General features: G+C 38.5%; 1 protein-coding gene across 5 annotated transcripts in view; it reads right to left on the bottom strand.

Annotated features, from left to right (window-relative positions):
- Nucleotides 1–21,523, bottom strand: part of VPS13B (vacuolar protein sorting 13 homolog B) — a 384,018-nt gene that overhangs the window by 268,763 nt on the left and 93,732 nt on the right. For all 5 annotated transcript variants that reach the window (XM_035126124.3, XM_035126121.3, XM_035126123.3 and 2 more), the window contains exon 18: nucleotides 2,342–2,476. In XM_035126124.3, the coding sequence (XP_034982015.3) occupies nucleotides 2,342–2,476 (135 nt within the window). The remainder of the gene's footprint in view (nucleotides 1–2,341; nucleotides 2,477–21,523) is intronic.

The raw sequence follows: 21,523 nt of genomic DNA, 5'->3' as shown, positions 1-21,523 counted from the left end.
GGATGTGAGGGATTTTTTCCCTAACACTCAGGGAGTGGCCTGGATCGTTGTGTCAAAATTTCAAGACAATCGGTCAAGCGGTTACGGAGAAAAGTGGAGCCCGCACTTTCATGATTTTTTACATTTTTAGATATATATAGATGGAATTACTATGCCCATTGAATAGCCATTGTCTAGCCAGAAGGTGAAAAGGAGCTGCCAAAATTAGGGCTCCTTATTTAATGTGTACTGAATCAAAATAGTGAGAGATAAGCAACAAAATTTATACTGGTTTTGTCTGCATTATATTAATAATGCAGTGACTTATAAGGTAGTATTATTTGCAGTGGGTGCAACTTAGTTTTGATCACGAATGGTAAATAATAAGTTATTAGTCTGAAGGAATAATTATTATACTTGATTAATAGTTGAAATGTGCATAAGTCAACTATATTGTTGCGAATTTACCTGAACATTTGTTAACAAATAGCAAAGGTTAAATTAAATTTAACCAAAAAATTTAAATTTTGCCGTTAAGCAAAGGAGGGGCTGTCAGGCTGATGTGCTGGTAAGATTATGGAAGAACCCAAATAAGCCACCACTCCCTAGCATATTTCTTGCTAATGTGAGATCCCTTGCCAACAAGATGGATGATTTGAGGCTCCAGGCGGCAAAAAACAGGATTATTAGGGACTGCTACCGGTATGTTCTATTTGTCATCGAGACATGGTTTCATTCATCCATACCAGATACAGCTATTCAGTTGGAAGGTTGTGTGTTACATCATCATGACCGAAACATGGACACTGGAAAAACCAAAGGAGGAGGGCTTTGTGTATATGTGAACAAATGTTGGTCCAACAACTCTAAGACTGTAGGCAGTCACTGTTCACCAGATTTGGAGTATGTGGCTATTAATGTAGACCAATCTATCTCCCTAGAGAGTTCACAGCTGTTATGTTAACTGGTGTGTACGTTCCACCCAATGCCAATGCCAACTTAGCTATGAGGTCTCTGCAGAGCTTTATCAGCAGCCAGCAAGACAAGTATCCAGAAGCTGTGCACATCATTGCTGGGGATTTCAACCATGCTAAACTTAAGACTGTGCTCCCAATGTTCTATCAGTATGTTAAATGTGATTTGTTGAAGATCTTAGTAAAGACCTTCGCCAATTGATCTGCACAGCCCCTCAACACCCTTCCTGTGATACTATCAGGGCCAGCAGCCTTCCTCGGATTCACCATCCTCAATACCTGTCTCACCTCATGCTCCTTTACAGTGAATGTGTGGCTGAAAATGTGCTTTTTGTTTTGTTTCTTGTTTTTGTTTTTATGGGATAGCATCTAATTTCATTGTAATTACATAATGACAATAAAGAAATCTAATCTAATAAATCAGTTTTCTTGATTTGCCATAAAAGACTTCAATTATCTCCTTTTGCACAAATTGGCTTTGCCCTTTTTGTCATCTTTCTGCTGTGTGCTGTTGCACCCCTTCTGGTTGCAATTATAGTACTGGCCTCATTTATAGGGGCCTTAGGGAAAAATCAGAAGCAGGGCTTTTTCTTTCCTTTTTTGTCCAGCAGCAGCAAATCTACCTAAGGAGTAAATTATAGCAGGTGGTACACTTTCAAGTAGCCATGTTGTTTTCTCTTAACTGGATCCAAAATAGGCTTTAGCAATTGATTCCCTGCCCCTATTTTTTCTATTATTTAACTGAATATTATTTATGGATCATTAATTCTAAGACTACAATCATATTCTGTTAGGGCACTTATAATTATCTTGTTGTCATTTTTCCCATATGCATAAATTGGAAGCTCTTACCTGACATTTTGTGATTCTTAGTCCAAAAGCCCACAGGAAAACCAGCATTCAATATATTTAAGCACAGGTACAGAATCCATCCAATTTTAGATATAGGTTATACTCAGCAAAGATCTTACATTCATATGCAAATCAGTTTAAATGTTGTGCACTTCATGTATCTGGCATTAGGTAACGTTCAAGGGAACAATGTTTCATTTCTCCCCAAAAAACTTAATCATTATGGAGATACAGAATTCAGTTTCTACACTCACATTCACAGCATTATCAAGCAGACTCTTGATTTTGACCTGTGTTGATTTTGAATGCCTTTAAAAGTGTGGTGACCAAAACACCTTAACATAGTTTCTTATTTTTTACCTTTGATGATGCCATGCTACATCATCCTATCCTGTTTCTAAAAACAAAAAAATTAAAAATACATCTGATTCATAGGAACAATGAATAAATTCTTGTTTCAGTAACTCTCCTTGTAAAAAGCAAGGCCAATTCTCCTACACAGGCTATAAACTTTTACATGGTCCAGCTGCACATACCTGGGGCTTTGGCACAAATCTTTATTGATCCCATGGTCCCAGAGGCACATTTGACCAACGATGTGCTGCAGTACTTCAATTCAACATTCTGGATTGAGCCCTCAAGAGTTGGCAGGGGATTCTTAGATTTCACACCTAATAAAAGAAAACTGCAAATGTACTAGCCTGCTGAATTTAAATATTTTTATTTTCTTTCACCAAGACATTTAAATTTAATTATACTTTAATTATCTGCTTTATAATATTTCTGTTTGGATTCTAAAGATAATTTATTTATAGCATACAATTATTATATGCTTAGATCTATACAAATATATCTTCTACATAACAATACAGATCTTTGTTATACATAAAAACACAGAACGTTGCATTAAATTAATTAGCTGGTCATATTCATATATGCATGAAACTTTGCTTTCATTTTCATATAAAGGCAAGCCAGGCTCTTCTAGCTCCTCTTTTTAATCCTGTAATTTCAGAGTGTTAAAACGAGTTGTTGTTGTTGTTTTTTTTAAAAAAAACCATCTAAGATTTCACTTAAAACCATTTTGTTCAGTAGCAAAATAAAAATTAAACTTATGCAGCTGAGTTGCACAGCAGGTAACTAACTACACTTACACGTGTCATCTTTTTACAGAAACCAAAGTTCAAACTTTGCTTCAGGTCAGAAGTGGAACTCGGTTTGGTGGTCTCTTCTGTCTCCATTTGTACACTCAAGGAGGCTACCACACAGTTTGGCACAACTCAGCACTTACTGGCAGCTGTTTCTGAAGAGAGACCTAGAACTGCAGCGGTCGGGGATGTAACAGGTCACAAGTGCACAACTCTGGCAGTTGCACAGGAAAGCTAACTGAACACCCACCCACATTACATTTGGCTGTATCCATTGCCATTATTTCATAAACTGCAATATTCAGGAAAGCTGCATTAACTCACAGTATCTGGAAAAGTTAGCTTGGGCACCTGTGAGAAAAAGTGAGTTGCAGGGGAGGAGGGGAAATCTCCCTTGTACACACAGCAGAGCTCTGCTTGTGTAAGATTCTGCTGCCCAATCTTGAGCAATGCCCCTTTCTTTCTGCAGCCCCTTATAACATGGCACAGGGGGTCCCCAGACCCTCTGGACTGGCTTTTTGGGGGTACAGGAGGTTGCAGTGGTAGGAGAGAGAGACTGATTGCACAGTTGGCCTTCTGCTCATCCACCCACTGCACCCAAATGGGTGCAGATCATATTCCGTGTGATGTCCCAGGAAAACAAAACAAAACAAGGTTGTTGAATATCTTCAAAAATCCAAATGAATGAAATCTGCTTGACCCTTTGAAGTTGTCATGGCTGACTGTTATATTCAAATGATGCACCTTACCATCCATTAACCACATAAAATAATTGCTCTGTTAGGCTGCATACTGGACAGGAATAGACTCCCTAACCGGAAAGTATGCCTTTTAAAATTTAGATATGAAGTCTCCAGCTGCACACTGCAGAGCATAGATGAAACCTGTTAGAGAAGCCTACACCCCTCACATTAGCTAAAGTAGGCTGCAGTATTTGCACAGTGTGCAACACTTTTTGCAGTAACACACACCAACTTACTACTTGGTCAACACCACTAATACCAAATGTTGGTTTTCATTTCACATGGTTCTCCAGGCCATATCTTTCCAATTGCTTAATTGGTGTTGTAGCAGATTCATGTACACCAAAGCTGGCAAGTTTGCACCGATTGCTATACAATAAATGAGTGGGCCTCTTTCCACTATAAACTCTTGAGGCCAGCTGGTATTTAAAAGCTATGGGGCCACATACCGAAAGATGAGAATAGTGCTTTTTCAAGAGAGCCATCCCTGCTGTGGAAAAATAGCATGAGACAATGTAATCAAACACTGTTACAAGGCCCAAGGGAGCAGTTATAAGGCTGCACTACTGTACAAATACCATTTTTATTAATCAAATCCCATTTCAGTAGCACAGACAAATAAAATTAGATGGTCAGTTTTTGTTTGCGATTCAATGATTTCAGAAGGAGGAGGGGACATCATCATGGAAACTAAAACAGTCGTACCCCGGAACTGGAATGGAATCTGTTCCAGAAGTTCTTTTGACTTCTTAAACATTTGGAAACCAAGGCACAGCTTCCAAATGGCTACAGTAGCTTCCTGCAGCCAAGCGGAAGCTGTGTTGGACACTCAGCTTCCGAAAAACATTCAAAAACCAGAGTTTGGGGATGCCTGATCTAGGACCTAAATCAGGCTTTCTCAACCCTAGGTCCCCAGATGTTCTTGAAGTACAACTCACATGATCCCTCACCACCAGCCGTACTAGCTATGAATGATGGAAGTTGTAGTCCAACAACATCTAGGGAGGTAAGATTGAGAAAGGTTTACCTAGATCAGGCATCCCCAAACTTCGGCCCTCCAGATGTTTTGGACTACAATTCCCATCATGCCTGACCACTGGTCCTGTTAGCTAGGGATCATGGGAGTTATAGGCCAAAACATCTGGAAGGCCGCAGTTTGGGGATGCCTGACCAAGATGGTGACAAAATACCACAACTGGCTTACATGTATGCATAATGCAATAGTGCTTTGTTTTGTAAACATCACTCGGCTCCTCCATGATAGTATGACAGCAACAATCACAGATAACAATGGCTCTCAAAGTGAACCATTCAGAGTGGGATCAGGTCATAGAATCATAGAATAGAATCATAGAGTTGGAAGAGACCACAAGGGCCATCCAGTCCAACCCCCTGCCAAGCAGGAAACACCATCAAAGCATTCCTTTTTTTTTTTTTTAAATAAAAAAGGTTTTTATTAATAATTTAAACAAATACAACAATGGAAAAAACAAAACAAAACAAAAACATAACAAAACAATTCAGCACATTATCAAATACAAAAAATCCCCCACCCCCACCCTGAGTCTTACCCCCACCCCTATCCCTGATCCTTCACAACCTAACTTAGACTTATCTATACTATACTTGTTTCCGGTCACACACGTTATTACACGGTAAGTACTTAATTTTTGTAACTACTAGATTCACAAAACAAAAAACAAAACAAAAAAAAATTATAATTATTACAATGTCAATAACATTCATATAACTAATTTACTATCTTTTTATTTCTAGAGTCCTGTTACATCAGAGAGGAGAGACGATTTATCTATATAAGTGCTCAAATAAGCGGTAAGTGACTCCCATTTCCCTACGTTATCCTCCAGATTTGTTTCTTTCAATATTTCGTGTTTTCTTGCCAAGTTATAATATAAAATTAATTTTTCTAACCATTCCTCCTTTCTTGGGATTTCTTGTGACTTCCATGCTCTTGCGACTAGTAGTCTTGCTGAAGCAGTCGCATAGCTCACTACACATCTATCTTTAGGTTTTATATCCTCTCCCAGCATTCCTAATAGGAAGATTTCTGGTTGTTTTTTGAAAGAATATTTCAGAATTTTTTTCAACTCATTATAAACTAATTCCCAAAATTCCTTGATACGATCACAATTCCACCAAACATGAATATATGTGCCTATTTCTTTGCAACATCTCCAGCAAATATTATTGGCACTAGGATACATTTTAGCTAGTTTGGCCGGCGTTAAATGCCATTGATTTTGCATTTTAAATAAATTTTCTAACAAATCGTAATTTGGAGTAAATTTCGAATCTCTTTTCCATAATTGTTCCCATTTCTGTAGATTAATTATTTTACCCAAATCCTGGCTCCATTTGATCATATAATTTTTTGTTAGCTCCTCCTCCGTTTCCCATTTTAACAATAATTGATACAAATTGGATATATATTTACCTTCCTTTTCAATTAAGATTTCTTCTAATTTTGATTTATCTTTTTCAAATCCCACATTTTTGTCTAATTGAAATCTCTGATTAATTTGGAAGTAATCTAGCCACGTATTTAGATAATTTTTGATTTCTGTATATTCTTTTAGTTTCAATACTCCTTCTTTTTCTTCCAGGAGTACACGATATGTAGGCCAAATGCCCTCCATGTTACGCCTCCTCACTGCCAATAACTCAGCAGGGGAGAGCCACCAGGGGGTTTTTGCTTCAAAAAATCTCCTATATTTTATCCAAACTTTGAATAGTGATTTCCTAATTATATTAAACGTGAAAATGTTTCTCTTGTCTATTCTATCTTTCATCATATAATGATGCCAGCCAAATCCTAGCCCATCACCTTCTAGGTCCAATAAATCAAAATTCCTTAACTCTATCCATTCTTTGATCCAAACTAGTGCCGCCGAATCGTGATATATTTCCAAGTCTGGGAGACCATATCCCCCTCTTTCCTTGTGGTCAATTAATATCTTATATTTTATCCGGGGTTTTTTCCCGTTCCATATAAATTCTGCTATGTCTCTCTTCCAGTCTTTAAAACATTTCTCAGTTCCCAACAGTGGGAGATTTTGGAAAAGAAAGTTCATCTTGGGAACCACACACATCTTAATAGCTGATATCCTACCCGTATATGATAGTTTTAATTTCCTCCATACTTCAAATTTCTTTCTAATTTGTTTCCAAATTTCCAAATAATTGTCCTGGATTAAATCAATTGATTTAGTTGATATCTCTATTCCTAAATATCTCATTTTCTTACTAATTTTGAGATTTGTCTTCTCTTGTAATACTTTTTCTTCTTTTTTCTCGAGGTTTTTAACTAATATTTTTGTCTTGTTATAATTTATTTTTAAGCCGGCTAATTCCCCATATTCTTCTATTGTCTGGATGGCACTGGGAATACTTATAATTGGGTCCTCTGAGGTTATTATGATATCGTCAGCAAAGGCCTTTACTTTATGTCTTTTATTACCGACCACGATCCCTTTGATTTCCTCCTTTTTCCTTATTGTGTTTAATAATATTTCAAGTGTAATAATGAAAAGGATAGGGGACAAGGGACATCCTTGTCTTGTTCCCCTCAAAATGTTAATTTTGTTGGTAAATCTTCCATTTATGATTAGTCTAGCATTCTGTGATTTATAGATGGCCTTTATTGCTTTTTCTAATCTTTTCCCCAAATTCAAATCTTCTAACAGTTTTAACATGAAGTCCCAGGCCACCCTATCAAAGGCCTTTTCCGCATCCACAGATAGGATAGCAGCTTGTTTATCTCTTCTATTCTCTAAATATTCAATAATATTAATAACATTTCTTATGTTATCTTTTGCAAATCTACCTTTCACAAAACCGACTTGATCTTTCTGTATTATGTCTTCAAGTATAGTGGACAACCTGTTCGCTAGTAATTTTGCAAATATTTTGTAATCACTATTTAGAAGTGAGATTGGTCTAAAGTCATTTGGTGTTACCACTTCTGCTTTCGATTTTGGAATTAATATGATTTGTGCCTCTTCCCAGGATTGCGGAGTAATACCTTTTTCTAGTATTGTATTAAATAGAGCCTTCAGGGGGACCAACATTATCTCTTCCAGTGCTTTGTAGAATTCAGTTGGCAGACCATCAGTACCAGGGGCTTTTCCATTTTTCATCGTTTTCAGGGTTTCCTTTATTTCCTCTACTGATATTTCTTTGTTTAATGCTTTTAATTTGTCTGACGGTATAGGTGGCAATTTATGTTTTTTAATATAATCTTCTATTCTCTGCATGTTCGTGCCTTCTTTCTGGTACACTAATTCATAATGTTTTTGGAATGCTTTTAAGATCTCTTTTGGCTTTTCAAGGGTTCTATCCTCGAATACAATCTTATTAATGATTTTCTCTTTTTGTCTTTTCTTTAGCTGCCATGTTAATAATTTGCTTGGCTTGTTTGCCCATTTAAAATTTTTGTATTTCCAAAATTGTAAGTTTTGTTCCAATTCGTAATCAATTAATTTCTCATATTCTGATTTTAGAACTTTTAACTCATATTTTATGGATTCGTTTCCCTTTGAAATTAATTTTTTCTCCTTCTTTCTAATTTCTTGTAACAAATTACTCTTCCTTTCCTCTCTAATTCTCCTCAACTTTAGGTTTTGTTGGATGAAGAACCCTCGCATCACCGCTTTCCCTGCGTCCCGGACTATAGTGGGATCCACCTCTCCCCCATTGTTTGTATCCAGGTAATCTTTAAATTGTTTTAAGGCCCCTTGTGTTACTTTTGGATTTTTTAACAAGAAAACATTTAACCTCCATCTTTTATCCTTTATCTCTGGAGCCAACGTTATCATTACCGGATTGTGGTCCGACAGCGTTTGTGGGCCTATATCTGCTTTTGTCAACCTCAAAGTAAACTCCCTGGGAATCCAAATAGCGTCTATCCTGGAGGCTACTTGGTGCCTATGTGAGAAATAGGTAAAGCCTTTCTGAAAGGGATGTTTATGCCTCCAGGCATCTACCAAACTTAAATTTTCCGTCAATTCGTCAAAAATTTTTGGAAATTTGTTTTGTTTTTTCTTCTGAGAAGGGCCTGATTTATCTAAGGACGGATTGTTGATGCCATTCAGATCTCCTAAAAGTATAATTTTGTCACCATGATAATTCATCAATTGGTCCTCCAATTCTTTAAAAAAGGTTACTTTGCTGCCATTCGGGGCGTAAACCCCAGCCCAGATCCAGTTTTCTCCCTCGATCTGGGTTTTTACTATTACTATCCTACCTTTTTTGTCCATCCATAATAATTCTGGATTCCATTTGCTTTTTATGTAGATAACTACTCCTCTTTTCTTTTTCATATCAGAAGTTACAAATTCTAATCCCAATTTCTCATTTTTTAGCACCCTTTCATGTTTTTTGTTTACGTGAGTCTCCTGGAGACATATCACATCCCAGTTTTCTTTTTTCAAGATATGGCTTGTCCTATTCCTCTTCTTTTTATTATTTAATCCATTGATATTCCAAGAAATTACCTTAAGACTCATATTTATTCAATACAATAGGTTAGGCTTTTAATGGAAGAAATAAAGAAAAGAAAAGAAAAATGGAAAAAAAATGTTTATAACCTGTAAAAGTGTCCATTCTAAAAAGAATAAGTCAGCCGAGGAAAGCTTTGTCAGAGGTATTCAATTTCCAGTCGCTCCCTCTTCATCAACGTCATCCAGGTCACTTATCTCTGCTTCCCCCTCTTCACCTTCCAGTTCAACGTCTGTTTCTTCCTCTCTTAGTTCTTGTCTTTCTTTAGTCTCTCTATTCCTTTCTCCCCCTAATTGCTGCGAGTAAGTCCTGTAAAATCTATCAGCAGTGTCTGGCGTCTCAAACTTTCTCCATCTTCCCTTGTAGGAGAGTGAAAGACCCTCTGGGTATTCCCATTTAAAGAAGATCTTTTTTGCTTGCAAGTGTTTCGTCAAAAATTGATATTTTTTCCTTTTTTGTAGCAGATGTGGTGGAATCTCCTTCATAACCACTATCTCAGCGCCATCCATCATTAATTTCCTTTTCCCTTTAGTCCGCAAAATTTTATTTCTGAGCCATAGCGTCGTGAACGACACTAAACAGTCCCCTGGCCAATTGTTCATTCTTGCTTTTCTAGAGTTAATCCTGAAGGCCTCTTCAATTCTTGATTCTATCTCGGATTCTTCTATTTGTAGCCAATTAGCCAGGGCTGTAATCACTCTCTGTTCTATGTTCTCGTGTGGTAGCTCTGGTATATTCCGAAATCTCAGAGTTTTCTCTCTTAATTTCATTTGCATAAGGGCAAGGGCATCTTGTTGGGCTTCAAATGCCGCCTTTTGATTGTCGACATCTTTCCTTAAATTTTCCATTTCCTTCTTGCCGCCTCTTTTTTCCTTGGTAATTTTTTCTAGCGCGTTCTCTATGGTTTGGTTTTTGGATTGGAGTTCTTGAATAATTTCTGTCGACTTGTTTGTGGTCTCCTCTAATTTTTCCAGGTGGTTTTTGGTTTCCTGGGTGTCCTTTGCAATGATTTCATATTTCTCTTCAACTTTTTCCACCTTATCCTCCAGGGTTTTCACTCTTTCACTCATCTCAGTCTTAATTTCTGCCAGGTCATGTTTAATTTCGCTTATGTCACTCTTTAGACTCAGAATCAGTTCTTTGAGTTCCATTTCTTGGTCTGAAAATGATATCCTTCTTTGTGTTGCACCATCAGCATTTAATCTCTTCACTTTCTCCGATTTCTTATTTTCCTGTGGCATGGCTTTATTTCACCACACGGTATCGTTCTTGCTTATTGGTGGAGAGAGGTCGCTAGATCTTGTGGATATAATGGAGCCTGCTGGCTGTCGCTTTGTTGCCTTTCTTTACTAGTGTTGCGTCTCTTTAACTAAGGGACAGCATCTGAGAGGCAACGTCTCTTTAACTATCAAGCGTTCGTAGTGGCAAGCACAACGTCACTTCCCAGTTCTCTGACGCTTTGTCTGCTTAGTCATACTGTTTGTAACTCTGTCGCCATTTTCATGCCTTGAATGTATCCCCTCCTCCCTTTTCGCCACTTTGTTTCGTGACTCTAGACTTGTGTGTGTGCGTTCCAATCAGTTCAAAGTCCAGCAGGTTCCTATATTTTAGTCCATATGCAATCCCCCATAAATAAAACACTGATTTATCCCCCGGTAACGTCACGTATTCAAAAGATTTCAGTTCGTTCTTTCCCTTCTCCCCCGCTACGTTTTTAAAGTTTTTTTTCCAGTGTCTCTGACCGCGCGGGGTGGGACGCTCTCAGCGTTTTTATGTCCCTTCTCTCCACAGTCAATTTACGCCTGGGGTGTTCACTGGGGTTAAGATAAAAGGAATTTTACCGGCGTAATCGTTCGGGTGCGTTTTGGCTTCTTTGCTGGCCGCGATGTTCTTACTGCGTCGCAGTGCCCTGGTCTCTTCTTCTCCTCTGCCGTACGCGCGGGATAGCAAGAGAACGCACAGGCACGACCGACCGTTCGGTCGGGGATCGCCTCCCCGACCTTTCTTGAGGTCCGCTAGCCACGCGGAACCCCCCTTTCGCCAGCAAAAGTTAGGGGAGTTACGGAACTCCTCTTTCCTGCCCGTGAAACGATCCGCGGCAAAACCGGAAGTTCACCATCAAAGCATTCCTGACAGATGGCTGTCAAGCCTCTGCTTAAAGACCTCCAAAGAAGGAGACTCCTCCACACTCCTTGGCAGCAAATTCCAATGTTGAACAGCTCTTACTGACAGTGGAATCTTCTTTCTTGTAGTTTGAATCCATTGCTCCGTGTCCGCTTCTCTGGAGCAGAAGAAAACAACCTTTCTCCCTCCTCTATATGGCATCCTTTAATATATTTGAACATGGCTATCATATCACCCCTTAACCTTCTCTTCTCCAGGCTAAACATGCCCAGCTCCCTAAGCCGTTCCTCATAAGGCATCATTTCCAGGCCTTTGGCCATTTTGGTTGCCCTCTCCTGGACACATTCAAGCTTGTCAGTATCCTTCTTGAACTGTGGTGCCCAGAACTGGACACAGTACTCCAGGTGAGGTCTGACCAGAGCAGAATACAGTGGTACTGTTACTTCCCTTGATCTAGATGCTATACTCCTATTGATGCAGCCCAGAATTGCATTGGCTTTTTTTAGCTGCTACAGGTGTCAAACAGAGTGTTTTATTGCCCCAACTCTATTCATTATTTTCATTGACATGATCCTACACTTTGTCGAAGGGAAACTCCCCACCGGAGTAGAAATCATATATGGAACAGATGGAAAGCTCTTCAATCTGAGCAGGCTGAAAGCAAAGAGTAAGGTTACTGTAACTTCCGTCATAGAGTTTCAGTATGCTGATGACAACGTAGTGTGCGCACGCTCAGAGGATGACCTCCAAACCATTCTAAATATCTTTGCAGAAGCTTACAAAAAGCTTGACCTATCACTCAACATCCAAAAAACCAAAGTGCTGCACCAACAAATACCAAATAACCCCTCTGCAGTGCCACAAATTCAACTCAATGGTGTAACGTTGGAAAACATTGTTCACTTCTCCTACCTAGGCAGTTATCTTTCCACAAGTGCCAATATTGATAGAAATATAGAAATACTTTATTGTCAATGTACCATTTGTTTACAGTGAGATTAAACAATCTGAAATGCTTACACCAGTGTTTCTCAACTAGTGTGCCTCCAGATGTTTTGGGACTACAACTCCCATCATCCCTAGCTAGCAAGACCAGTGGTCAGGAATGATGGGAGTTGTAGTCCCAAAACATCTGGAGGCACACTGGTTGAGAAACACTGGCTTACACCAACATAGCATTTGTCATAGTTCAGTGTTGAATTCCACCCTATGAATTCAATGGAGAACAAAATGTTGATACTGAAAATATAAGAGAAAATAGATCAAAGAGGGTCTATAAAATGAATAATTATAGTGGAGAGTGTACTGCTGAATTTGCAATCAAAAATAATAGAAAAAATACTGATTTAGTAGCAATACCTAACAATACAACACACCCTGTTACAGCAGTTATCAATTTCTATAATTATTTATGGACTTTTTGGAGAATTGAACACTATCAGGAATTAGAAAGAGTTCAGGAGTGCCTGGCGTGCTGTGGTCCATGGGGTCATGAGGAGTCGGACGCGACTGAACGACTAAACAACAAGAAAGAGTTGGGTCAAAGAAAAGAAACACAAACCTAGGGATGAGGGCAAGGACACAAAATTAGCTTTCGGAATCCTGTATTAAAACACCCTGCTGGTAGGGTAGGTTTGCTTTGACTCTGTAATCTCTAATACTTTAAAGGATTCTATCATAATAACATTCGTTCAATCAAAAAGTATGACGTAGCATACTATCATCAACAAATGCATAAATTAAGCTCAGTAATGAGTCATGATGGGAACAGCTCATCTCACTAGCCTGTGAGTTTTTGTTTCTACTTATCACAACTAATAGCCACAGGTGTTCTCCGTGAATCTGTATTATTCTTTTTCAAAGCCACACAATGAGCTGCATGGCTGGGAGGGGATTTGAACCCTTATCTCTGAGGTCCTAGCATAACACTCTACTCTACCCACTACACCACACTGGCTCTAGTAAGATGTTCCTTAGAAGTGGTGATGCGTCTGTGAGCCACACAATAGAAAGGGGAGTGGAAAAGGTTCGCCCCCACTACAGTGCTATGTCCAGCGCTTTGTTTTCCTCCCATGAGGGCAAATGCCAATCTAATTGCTCATACAGGAGAAAATAAACGGGGGAAATAATGGAACAAAGACTAACTATGTCCTTGATATCTCAGAGTATAAGGAAATGATATGAGTTTTATGCCTTGGCTACGCCTTTGATTGCAACCTACAGAAGCCAAACAGGAGCTCTGAGACCCAAAGGAGTCCTTATCTACCTAGTATTGGCCCTTTCATCTGCACAGTCCTGTGCTGTGTTTTTGTTAATACAGTTAATAGGAAACAGGAACAAACTCCCTCTAATACTGAATTCAGGTTGGCTGTACCTACAACACTGCAGCCAAAATTGTTCCACCCATAAACAAGAGGGAACCCCAAGGTATGCAGACGTAAAGGCATTAAATACATACCCACCCAAAGGGGGAAACAATCCTCCCCTCCAACCTACACAGAAACACATGATCTTCCATGGAAGATAAGGAAAAGAGGACTGAGCAAATGGTCCAAGATGCCATTTAACAGGGCCATAGCTGCTCTATTACTTCAGCAGCTCATATTGGTTAAGACTTCTTCCCTGCCCTTCACCATAAGATCCCACAGCACAATACAATATAATATAATATAATATACACTTATAAAACCAAGTAAAACACATACAGATTATCCCCGTTCCTCAGTCATTGGCATGGATATTAATATAAAGGAGTATCTTTAAATCATACTAGTATTTAATCCAAAAAAAAAAGCTTGAAATGTTTCCGTTTACCCCATCCTATCAGAGATCTATACACCTGCTGAGCCGCAGAACTACACAACAGTAGTGTTTTTGGATTTTTGACTTTACTGTCCAAAATGACAGTTCCTTCTATCAAAAGGATATTAACCTTTCATCCCATAAAGCATTAAACAAATGCTTTTGATAGTATTTTTAGCCTCTTTATCTGGTCAGGCCACTGGAAGTTAAGTGCCTGTAGAAACCAATAATTTCACCAGAAGTTTTTTTTAAAAAAAACCTCATATAAAAAGCACCTGCTTAAAGTGAGTAATGGAGTTTTATATTCATTACACTTAGGAACAGTGTATGTAAACTATTCCGTTTTCCTCCCTTGTGGAATATATTTCAGCTTATGTTGCACAGCACATTACCAATGTGTATAAAGACTCTCTGATCAGCGATTTGGACTGCAGACAGCAACCTGTATGAGTGCATTCCCCCCGCCCCTTAAACACGGTATCCATTTGATTCACTAAGACAAATTGAAACCATTCTTTATTAGATGATGATCTCACCTTCTCTGCAAACGTATGCAATGCAAGCCTTTGGGCACAGATCACACAGCACACTGTATCATACCCATGGGTATAAAATGTTCATCTGACACAATTAGCTATCAGAAGAAATAATATATGAATAAAGTTCGGAAGTAAATCCCCCCCCCTGCTTTTTTGCAGCTTGGAAAATAGAGCAGCTCACTATTTGCCTCACAAAAGCTCTTACATTTTTTATCACCTGTTATTAGGGTTTTTTGTGTTTTTTTAAAAAAAACTCCTTTACAGTGTAATCCCATATGTGTCTACTTTAAAGTAAGAACTAATGAGTTCAATAGGTTTGCTACAAGGTAAATGGGTATAAGATAACCACCTTTGTTGTAAGGTGTGTGGTTTTTTATTTGTATGATGCCGAGAGAATTTATTTTATGAGGTGTCTCATAAATATAATGCACAAGTAATTCTTGTTATTTGATGTTTTGCCTTTGTGTAACATCTGCATGTGCCTATAAGTAGCTTTGTGAGTTACAAAGACTAACTCCGTAACTTGGCAAGAGAATAAGCTATATGAATGTCAGTTGTATCCTTTTCAACAGAGCAATGTAAACTTATTTAGTGATCTCCTTTTTTCTTTCATCTTATCTCCGGTTTCTGTGTAGATTTATTACATTCATTGTTTCCAATTTTAACAAATCACCTAATGGCAGAAAGGAAAATATGTCAACCTTGGAATTATTTGCAGTTGTAGAAATCCCTTTTGTCTGGCTCATGCAAGGCCTGCAATCTGTTTAAAACACAGATTGTCTGTCTTTTGTCTGACAGCCACCAAGCTGCACAAATTACTTTCTGCCAGTTCACCTGTTTGCAGCTGCATCTGTAAGCTAAGAATTCTGAGGCTTGACTTGAGCAAGCACTCTAGGATTGATGACATGTGCTGCTGATAAACCAAGCAATTTGACGAAATTACAGGCCAGCATTATTGAAAGACATCTGTGCATGAGCCAAGAACTAGAAACTCTCAACTGTATACATGCAACCTGCAGTGGCGGCAAGCTGTTTGAAGTGAAAACCTTCTTAGAAGTGTTGAAGTTGTCACTAAGTAAAATGACCATCTTTGTAGTATTGCCTCTCACAGGAGGTCCAATATTCTGTTAAATACCCTATGCTAAATGGATTAATAAAATATTCTCAATAAAGGAAATAATGCCTAATTGAGTTTAGCATCACAGTCCAACAGAATTTCATTTCACAATTTTTAAACTCACCATCTACCCTCAGTCTCCTGTATTTGTATCAAATACAAATATTGGTTTTCTAAATCTGCCAATAATGAGAAAACAAAATATGCTAAAAGGTGGCTTTTGTTCAAGTAACTATCGAAATAACTAAAATATTTGTTTTCATGCAGAGTGCCGTGGCACCTTGGGGTGACTTGAGGACTGTTCAGGGGAGCCCTGGGGGAGTGAGGCTGTCCTTTCATTAACTTGCAGACCACATCTTTTTGGATTATCTATCTCTCTTTTCTCTCCGAGGAACATTCAGGGGAGCCAGCAGCTTAAACTTGCAGGCCGTCATCTTCCCGAAATAAAATAGCGGCAAAAAAGTGGGGGAAAACTTTTGCATTTTCTTAAAACCTTCTTTCCCCCACACAAACAAAAATCCTCCCCAGCTTCAGTAACTAACAGTTCCTTAGTTTTACACAGAGGGCTTGAGAAATGCAAGAAAATAGCAAAGCAGCTTGATGGTGTGTGTACTGTACCTGGATGTATGTGTGCTCTATAAGTAGGGATTTAAAAATAACTATGAAAGTGAACAGTGTCTTCTGTGTTTTTCTCTCCTTCTACCCTCAACATCCATCTACCCTCTTCTTCACTACCGTACCTCTCCCTGCAAGCAACCTTTCTCCTCCTTAACAGTCACCCAGCTTTACGAGGACAGGGAGAATGTTGGAGGAAAGGACCATGTCTGCATGTGTGTCCTGTGCTGTGTGTTTCTAGCTTTCCTTCCCCACAATAACGAAATATTTCTGCTTCTGATCTTAATCTTGTTTTGCCCTCTCCACCCCCTCCCCCGCCCACCATGCACACACTAATTTCGGGAAAGGCAGGCTGGGGCACTCATGTGGAGTGCATCAGCTCAGCCCTGCAGAGCAGTGGCATTGCTTGAGTTCCCATTGACAAATGCACTCACACACTCGCCAAAAATGGCACTGAAAGGGGGCAGGGGCCAAATAGGGAAATCCCCACTTATGTGTGTCCCGTAAGGGTAGAGGGGGGAAACAGTTGGGGGGCAGGTTGTAGATCACAGTAGTGGCTGTAATAAGGGGCAATCTCCTATCCAAGCTGCCTTTCTCCCTCTTTGCACACCACTAGCCAACAGGAAATGTGTTAGCTGAACACTACCCTCTCTATCTGAACAACTCATCAAAGCCACACTAGACTTAGTTTTCTTGCTTCCCAGACTTGCTTCCCCTTTTCTCAAACTTTGCTCTGATCCTTACTCCCTAGTTTCTGCTTCTGCATAGAAAAATGGTGCACTCTTCTCCTGTTCCTCAATAGAACCTTTTGGGTTGTATAATGTACCTTGCCTTCCACTGGAATTCATATGACCTCAAACTTTTAACTCTTCTACTTAGAGCACTTGCCTTTCATTGAAGCATACTCTCAAGATTCAGCACAGAACCATTTACAAGAGGCAAGCCCCCCCCCCCCAATTTAACAAGCCACTTGATATATTTTATCTTCTTTATTGCTATATGCCCTAATCATATATCTAACAAGGATTCGGCTGTTAACATCTACAGAAGCTTGACTAATATTTACTACCTTTACACTTATTTGTTTTAAGCACACATTCAAAAGAAATGCGCCAAGTTCTATTCTGTGAAAAATAAAATATATTTAATAAGTTTGATTTACTAAAATAAATGCTAAACATGTACACAGTGTCTGGTTTTATACATTTCAGTCTGTTACAAATTATACTCCTGAAAACAGGAAGGCAAAGCTTTCAAGTTAAGTAGCAATATACATTTGGCTTTCACATTTCAGAGCCCATAAAATGGATTCAACACAGAGATGAAGTGACCTACAGGAAAAAAAGGTTCTGTAATATAGTGGATATGCATACAATAAATCAAATCCTTATCATGATTTGCACCTAATAACTATACATCATTGATAATAACCCCTTTAGGAAACTTTAATGTAGCATTTATCTAAACAAATGCAGTCTATTTTTGTTTCTATTTTTCTACTCACATTCTAAGTTAGAGCCTTTTTAAACATCAGCTTTTATTTTAAAAGACGCTTAAGTCGTGAGAACATTCTTACCCGGTACATACCACTTCATAACTCTGACACCAAGTATGTATAAAAAGATTAGCCTTTATTTGGTATAAAATCAGTTGGCAGTTTTACATCTGTGCAACGCAACAAAAATACCCCAGCTGGCATCTCAAGCTCTCACACATATGGACTTCAAAACAGAAACTTCCTTATTTGCAGCACTGCCAGGGTAATTTTGTATACTGTGCATACTACAGCTATTTGTCAGGCCCCTGCAGGTGTGCACTGCACATAAACACACAGCTGTAGCCTAGCAAGCCAAGTGTTCCATCAAACGCATAAAGGGAGACCTCAGCAGCTGGATTAATCATCTCTGCAACAGGTCCAGAGAGAACAATATGGGTTAGTATTTTTGGAAAAGCATGGATGGCAAATTTATGATTATGCTGGCCTTACGAAATAACTGCTGGATTGTGTCATTTTTATGCAATGTCTACTTATTAAAGTTTTTGTTTGAATGCTGGAAAAAGAGTGGCTATTTTTTTAGTTTGCAACATAAACAATAAGGTAGTTTATATATAAAATAATTTATTATGTGTAAAATGTTTAAAGGGTTTTACGCTAGAGGTGGTTTTTGACAGATGTTACCATTGTTTGCATTGGCTTTAGCAGGATCATTGGAATCAATTCAAATTAGTATATTGTGAAACTTCCTGTTGGTTATATATTTTATTTTGCCATAATTATACAGTGCTTTCTGCTCTATGGATTTTTAATATCAACTGACTTAAGAGGTTTCTACATATTTTTGGTGAGCACAAATATTTGGGAATTCTGAGCCTGACATCAAATTAAGGAGAAAATATTTCTCTTGTAAAATGTCATATTAGTATCATGTGTTTATGCAAATTTTTGACAGCTTTGATTTTGGCTTGAATCTGGCAATTACAAAATCACCCAAAAATTTCCAGCGTCCAAGGCCAAAAATTAAGGGCACATTTTAAGGGTAGGCAGCTGAGTCAACAGGTTTCTCCTTAACTGGTGGAATATGGCTTGCTTACCCTATGAAGAGAAGGACAGTGAAGTCAGAACAGCTTTAGGATCTGATGTCCTTGATCTCTAACAAATTACCATAATAGGCTATACCATCTCCAGAGAGATGACATAGGGAGACACTGGGTTGCTTCACGCATTAAAACTGGCATGAGGCGCCTGACAAGAAAATATCTGCATGACAATGAAGGTTTCATGGGATGCTATAACAAGATGCATAGAGATGAGATCCCAAGACAGCCCTGATCATGCCTGGTAATGTGAATCTCTCTGTGTGGTGGAGCTCAATTGCAAGCATGTTTTAAATATTGTGATCCTTATGTGGATACTTATAGGCTTAGTTAATAATATATTAAGTTGTGCTGTGAAAACTCTCCCTGGAGTTAGGCTTTTATTTTGAAAATAGAATTTGGTTGTTGTTTTTAAGGGAAATTATTTTACTTAAAGGTTTTCTAAGGAAGACATGTAGAAACATAAAAGGATGTTGTTGAGCAAGTTCTCTGAATCTTTCATAGAATCATAGAGTTGGAAGAGACCACAAGGGCCATCCAGTCCAACCCCCTGCCAAGCAGGAAACACCATCAAAGCATTCTTGACATATGCCTGTCAAGCCTCTGCTTAAAGACCTCCAAAGAAGGAGACTCCACCACACTCCTTGGTAGCAAATTCCACTGCCGAACAGCCCTTACTGTCAGGAAGTTCTTCCTAATGTTTAGGTGGAATCTTCTTTCTTGAAGTTTGAATCCATTGCTCCGTGTCCGCTTCTCTGGAGCAGCAGAAAACAATCTTTCTCCCTCCTCCATATGACATCCTTTCATATATTTGAACATGGCTATCATATCACCCCTTAACCTTCTCTTCTCCAGGCTAAACATACCCATCTTTGTTTTATCCTATCATATAAATTAAGCTACTTTTCCTAATGAACACAGGGGAGGATTATTATTTTTTGGGGGGGGTTACTTCTTCAAATGTGCTTCTAAAGATGGAACCTGAACCCAGTGTATCCAGAATAGAAGAAATGTAGCAATACAATAATAAAGATCCAAATTCGGTATTCAGCAATACTGTAATCTTCACTGTGCTCAGTAGAACTAACTCCCATTTAGCAGCAATCCAAAACACACTTACCAAGAAGTAAACACCGCTATCTGTCTGTCTATCTATCTATCTATCTATCTATCATCTATCTATCTATCTATCATTAGAACACCACATTTCTGTAAAGGGCGAGGTCAACTGGGTGAAAGATGTTTCTTTGAGTCTACATAACCTAGTGTTGTTTTCCATCACTCTCTGAACAAATCTATTAAGAATATGAAAACCAACTTTCCCCACTCTAAGTCAGAAGATCCTTTAAGGGCGTGGATGTGCGAGAACACACGACAAATGCCCAGCCAGAATGTGTAAGTAGCAGCTTCTTCAGAACAGGACTGCCCTACAGAGGGCAAAACAGCTGTGGGGCACACCTTCCTGCCAGAACATACACAGAGGATTATTAAAGCAATGGGGTTAGTGGCCTTTCTTGGAAATAAAAGTTAGCAAGCAAGTCTGCTAGTGAGTCACTATAGTTGGATCCTGTTTTCTGGTATTTCAATCAAATCATTATTTCTACTGAGTAGGAAACATTTTTAGGAATGTGCCCAGTGCAAGTGATCCTAGGCTAAGTTAGAGAGGTGTGTGGTGATCACAACGACAAATGTTAAGTTATTTAAAAGAGCTTTACCTCCCACTTAGTTTTACTGTTCCTCTATAAGGCTAAAGGCATTACACAATGAAAAACTAATTTTAGTTGGTGCTGTTATTTGTAACATTTCGGAGCTTATACTGTATTTGCTTTCTCTTACATTCAGTCTACTTAGTTAATAATTTTAAAAGATGCAAAACTCAACATTCACAGCTACAATCACTTGAGATGTCTCTCCCAAACTATACTGCTTTCTTACTATTTGCGTTTTCAGTTTTTTCCTGTGTGAGTTTTTGAAACAGTGAACCTTTTTGCTGTGCATTTTCTAACTGCATCAGTGATTTCATCACATACAAATAAATCCTAATTAAAAGAATGCCCAATAAAGAAACTTGAGATTCTCCACCCACCCCAGTAATTTAGGATTATGTCTGCATTGGCACTTTTAATACACACTTTAATACAATTGCTCTTCAGAGATCACATTTCATCTGTACAAAATCTGTTCATAAAAATTCAAATTTTGGGAGAGGCGGGGAGAAACATTAAATATCAAGACCTGATATTATTTAGTAGACAGAAACTAAAAACATTTCAAAAAAATGAATATGACAATCTAAGAAAGAACACTGGACATACCCCTAAAATTGCAATCTAATAGGCATTCATTACTGTCTGAATAAATTAGAAAGAGGCCATTTAAATTAGTAGTGGCATGACAGAAAAGATCCATTTGCCTAAACAGAAATAAGAGTGTTAGATACAAAAGGATATAGCAGAAGCCCCATTGTGCCAGCAGAAATAAATTATGCCAACACAACCACAGTGATACATGGAGTGTC

This window comes from Zootoca vivipara, chromosome 8 (genome assembly GCF_965207765.1).
Source record: "Zootoca vivipara chromosome 8, rZooViv2.hap1.1, whole genome shotgun sequence".
NCBI lineage: Eukaryota > Metazoa > Chordata > Lepidosauria > Squamata > Lacertidae > Zootoca > Zootoca vivipara.
This window is presented reverse-complemented; position numbering and strand designations above follow the sequence as displayed.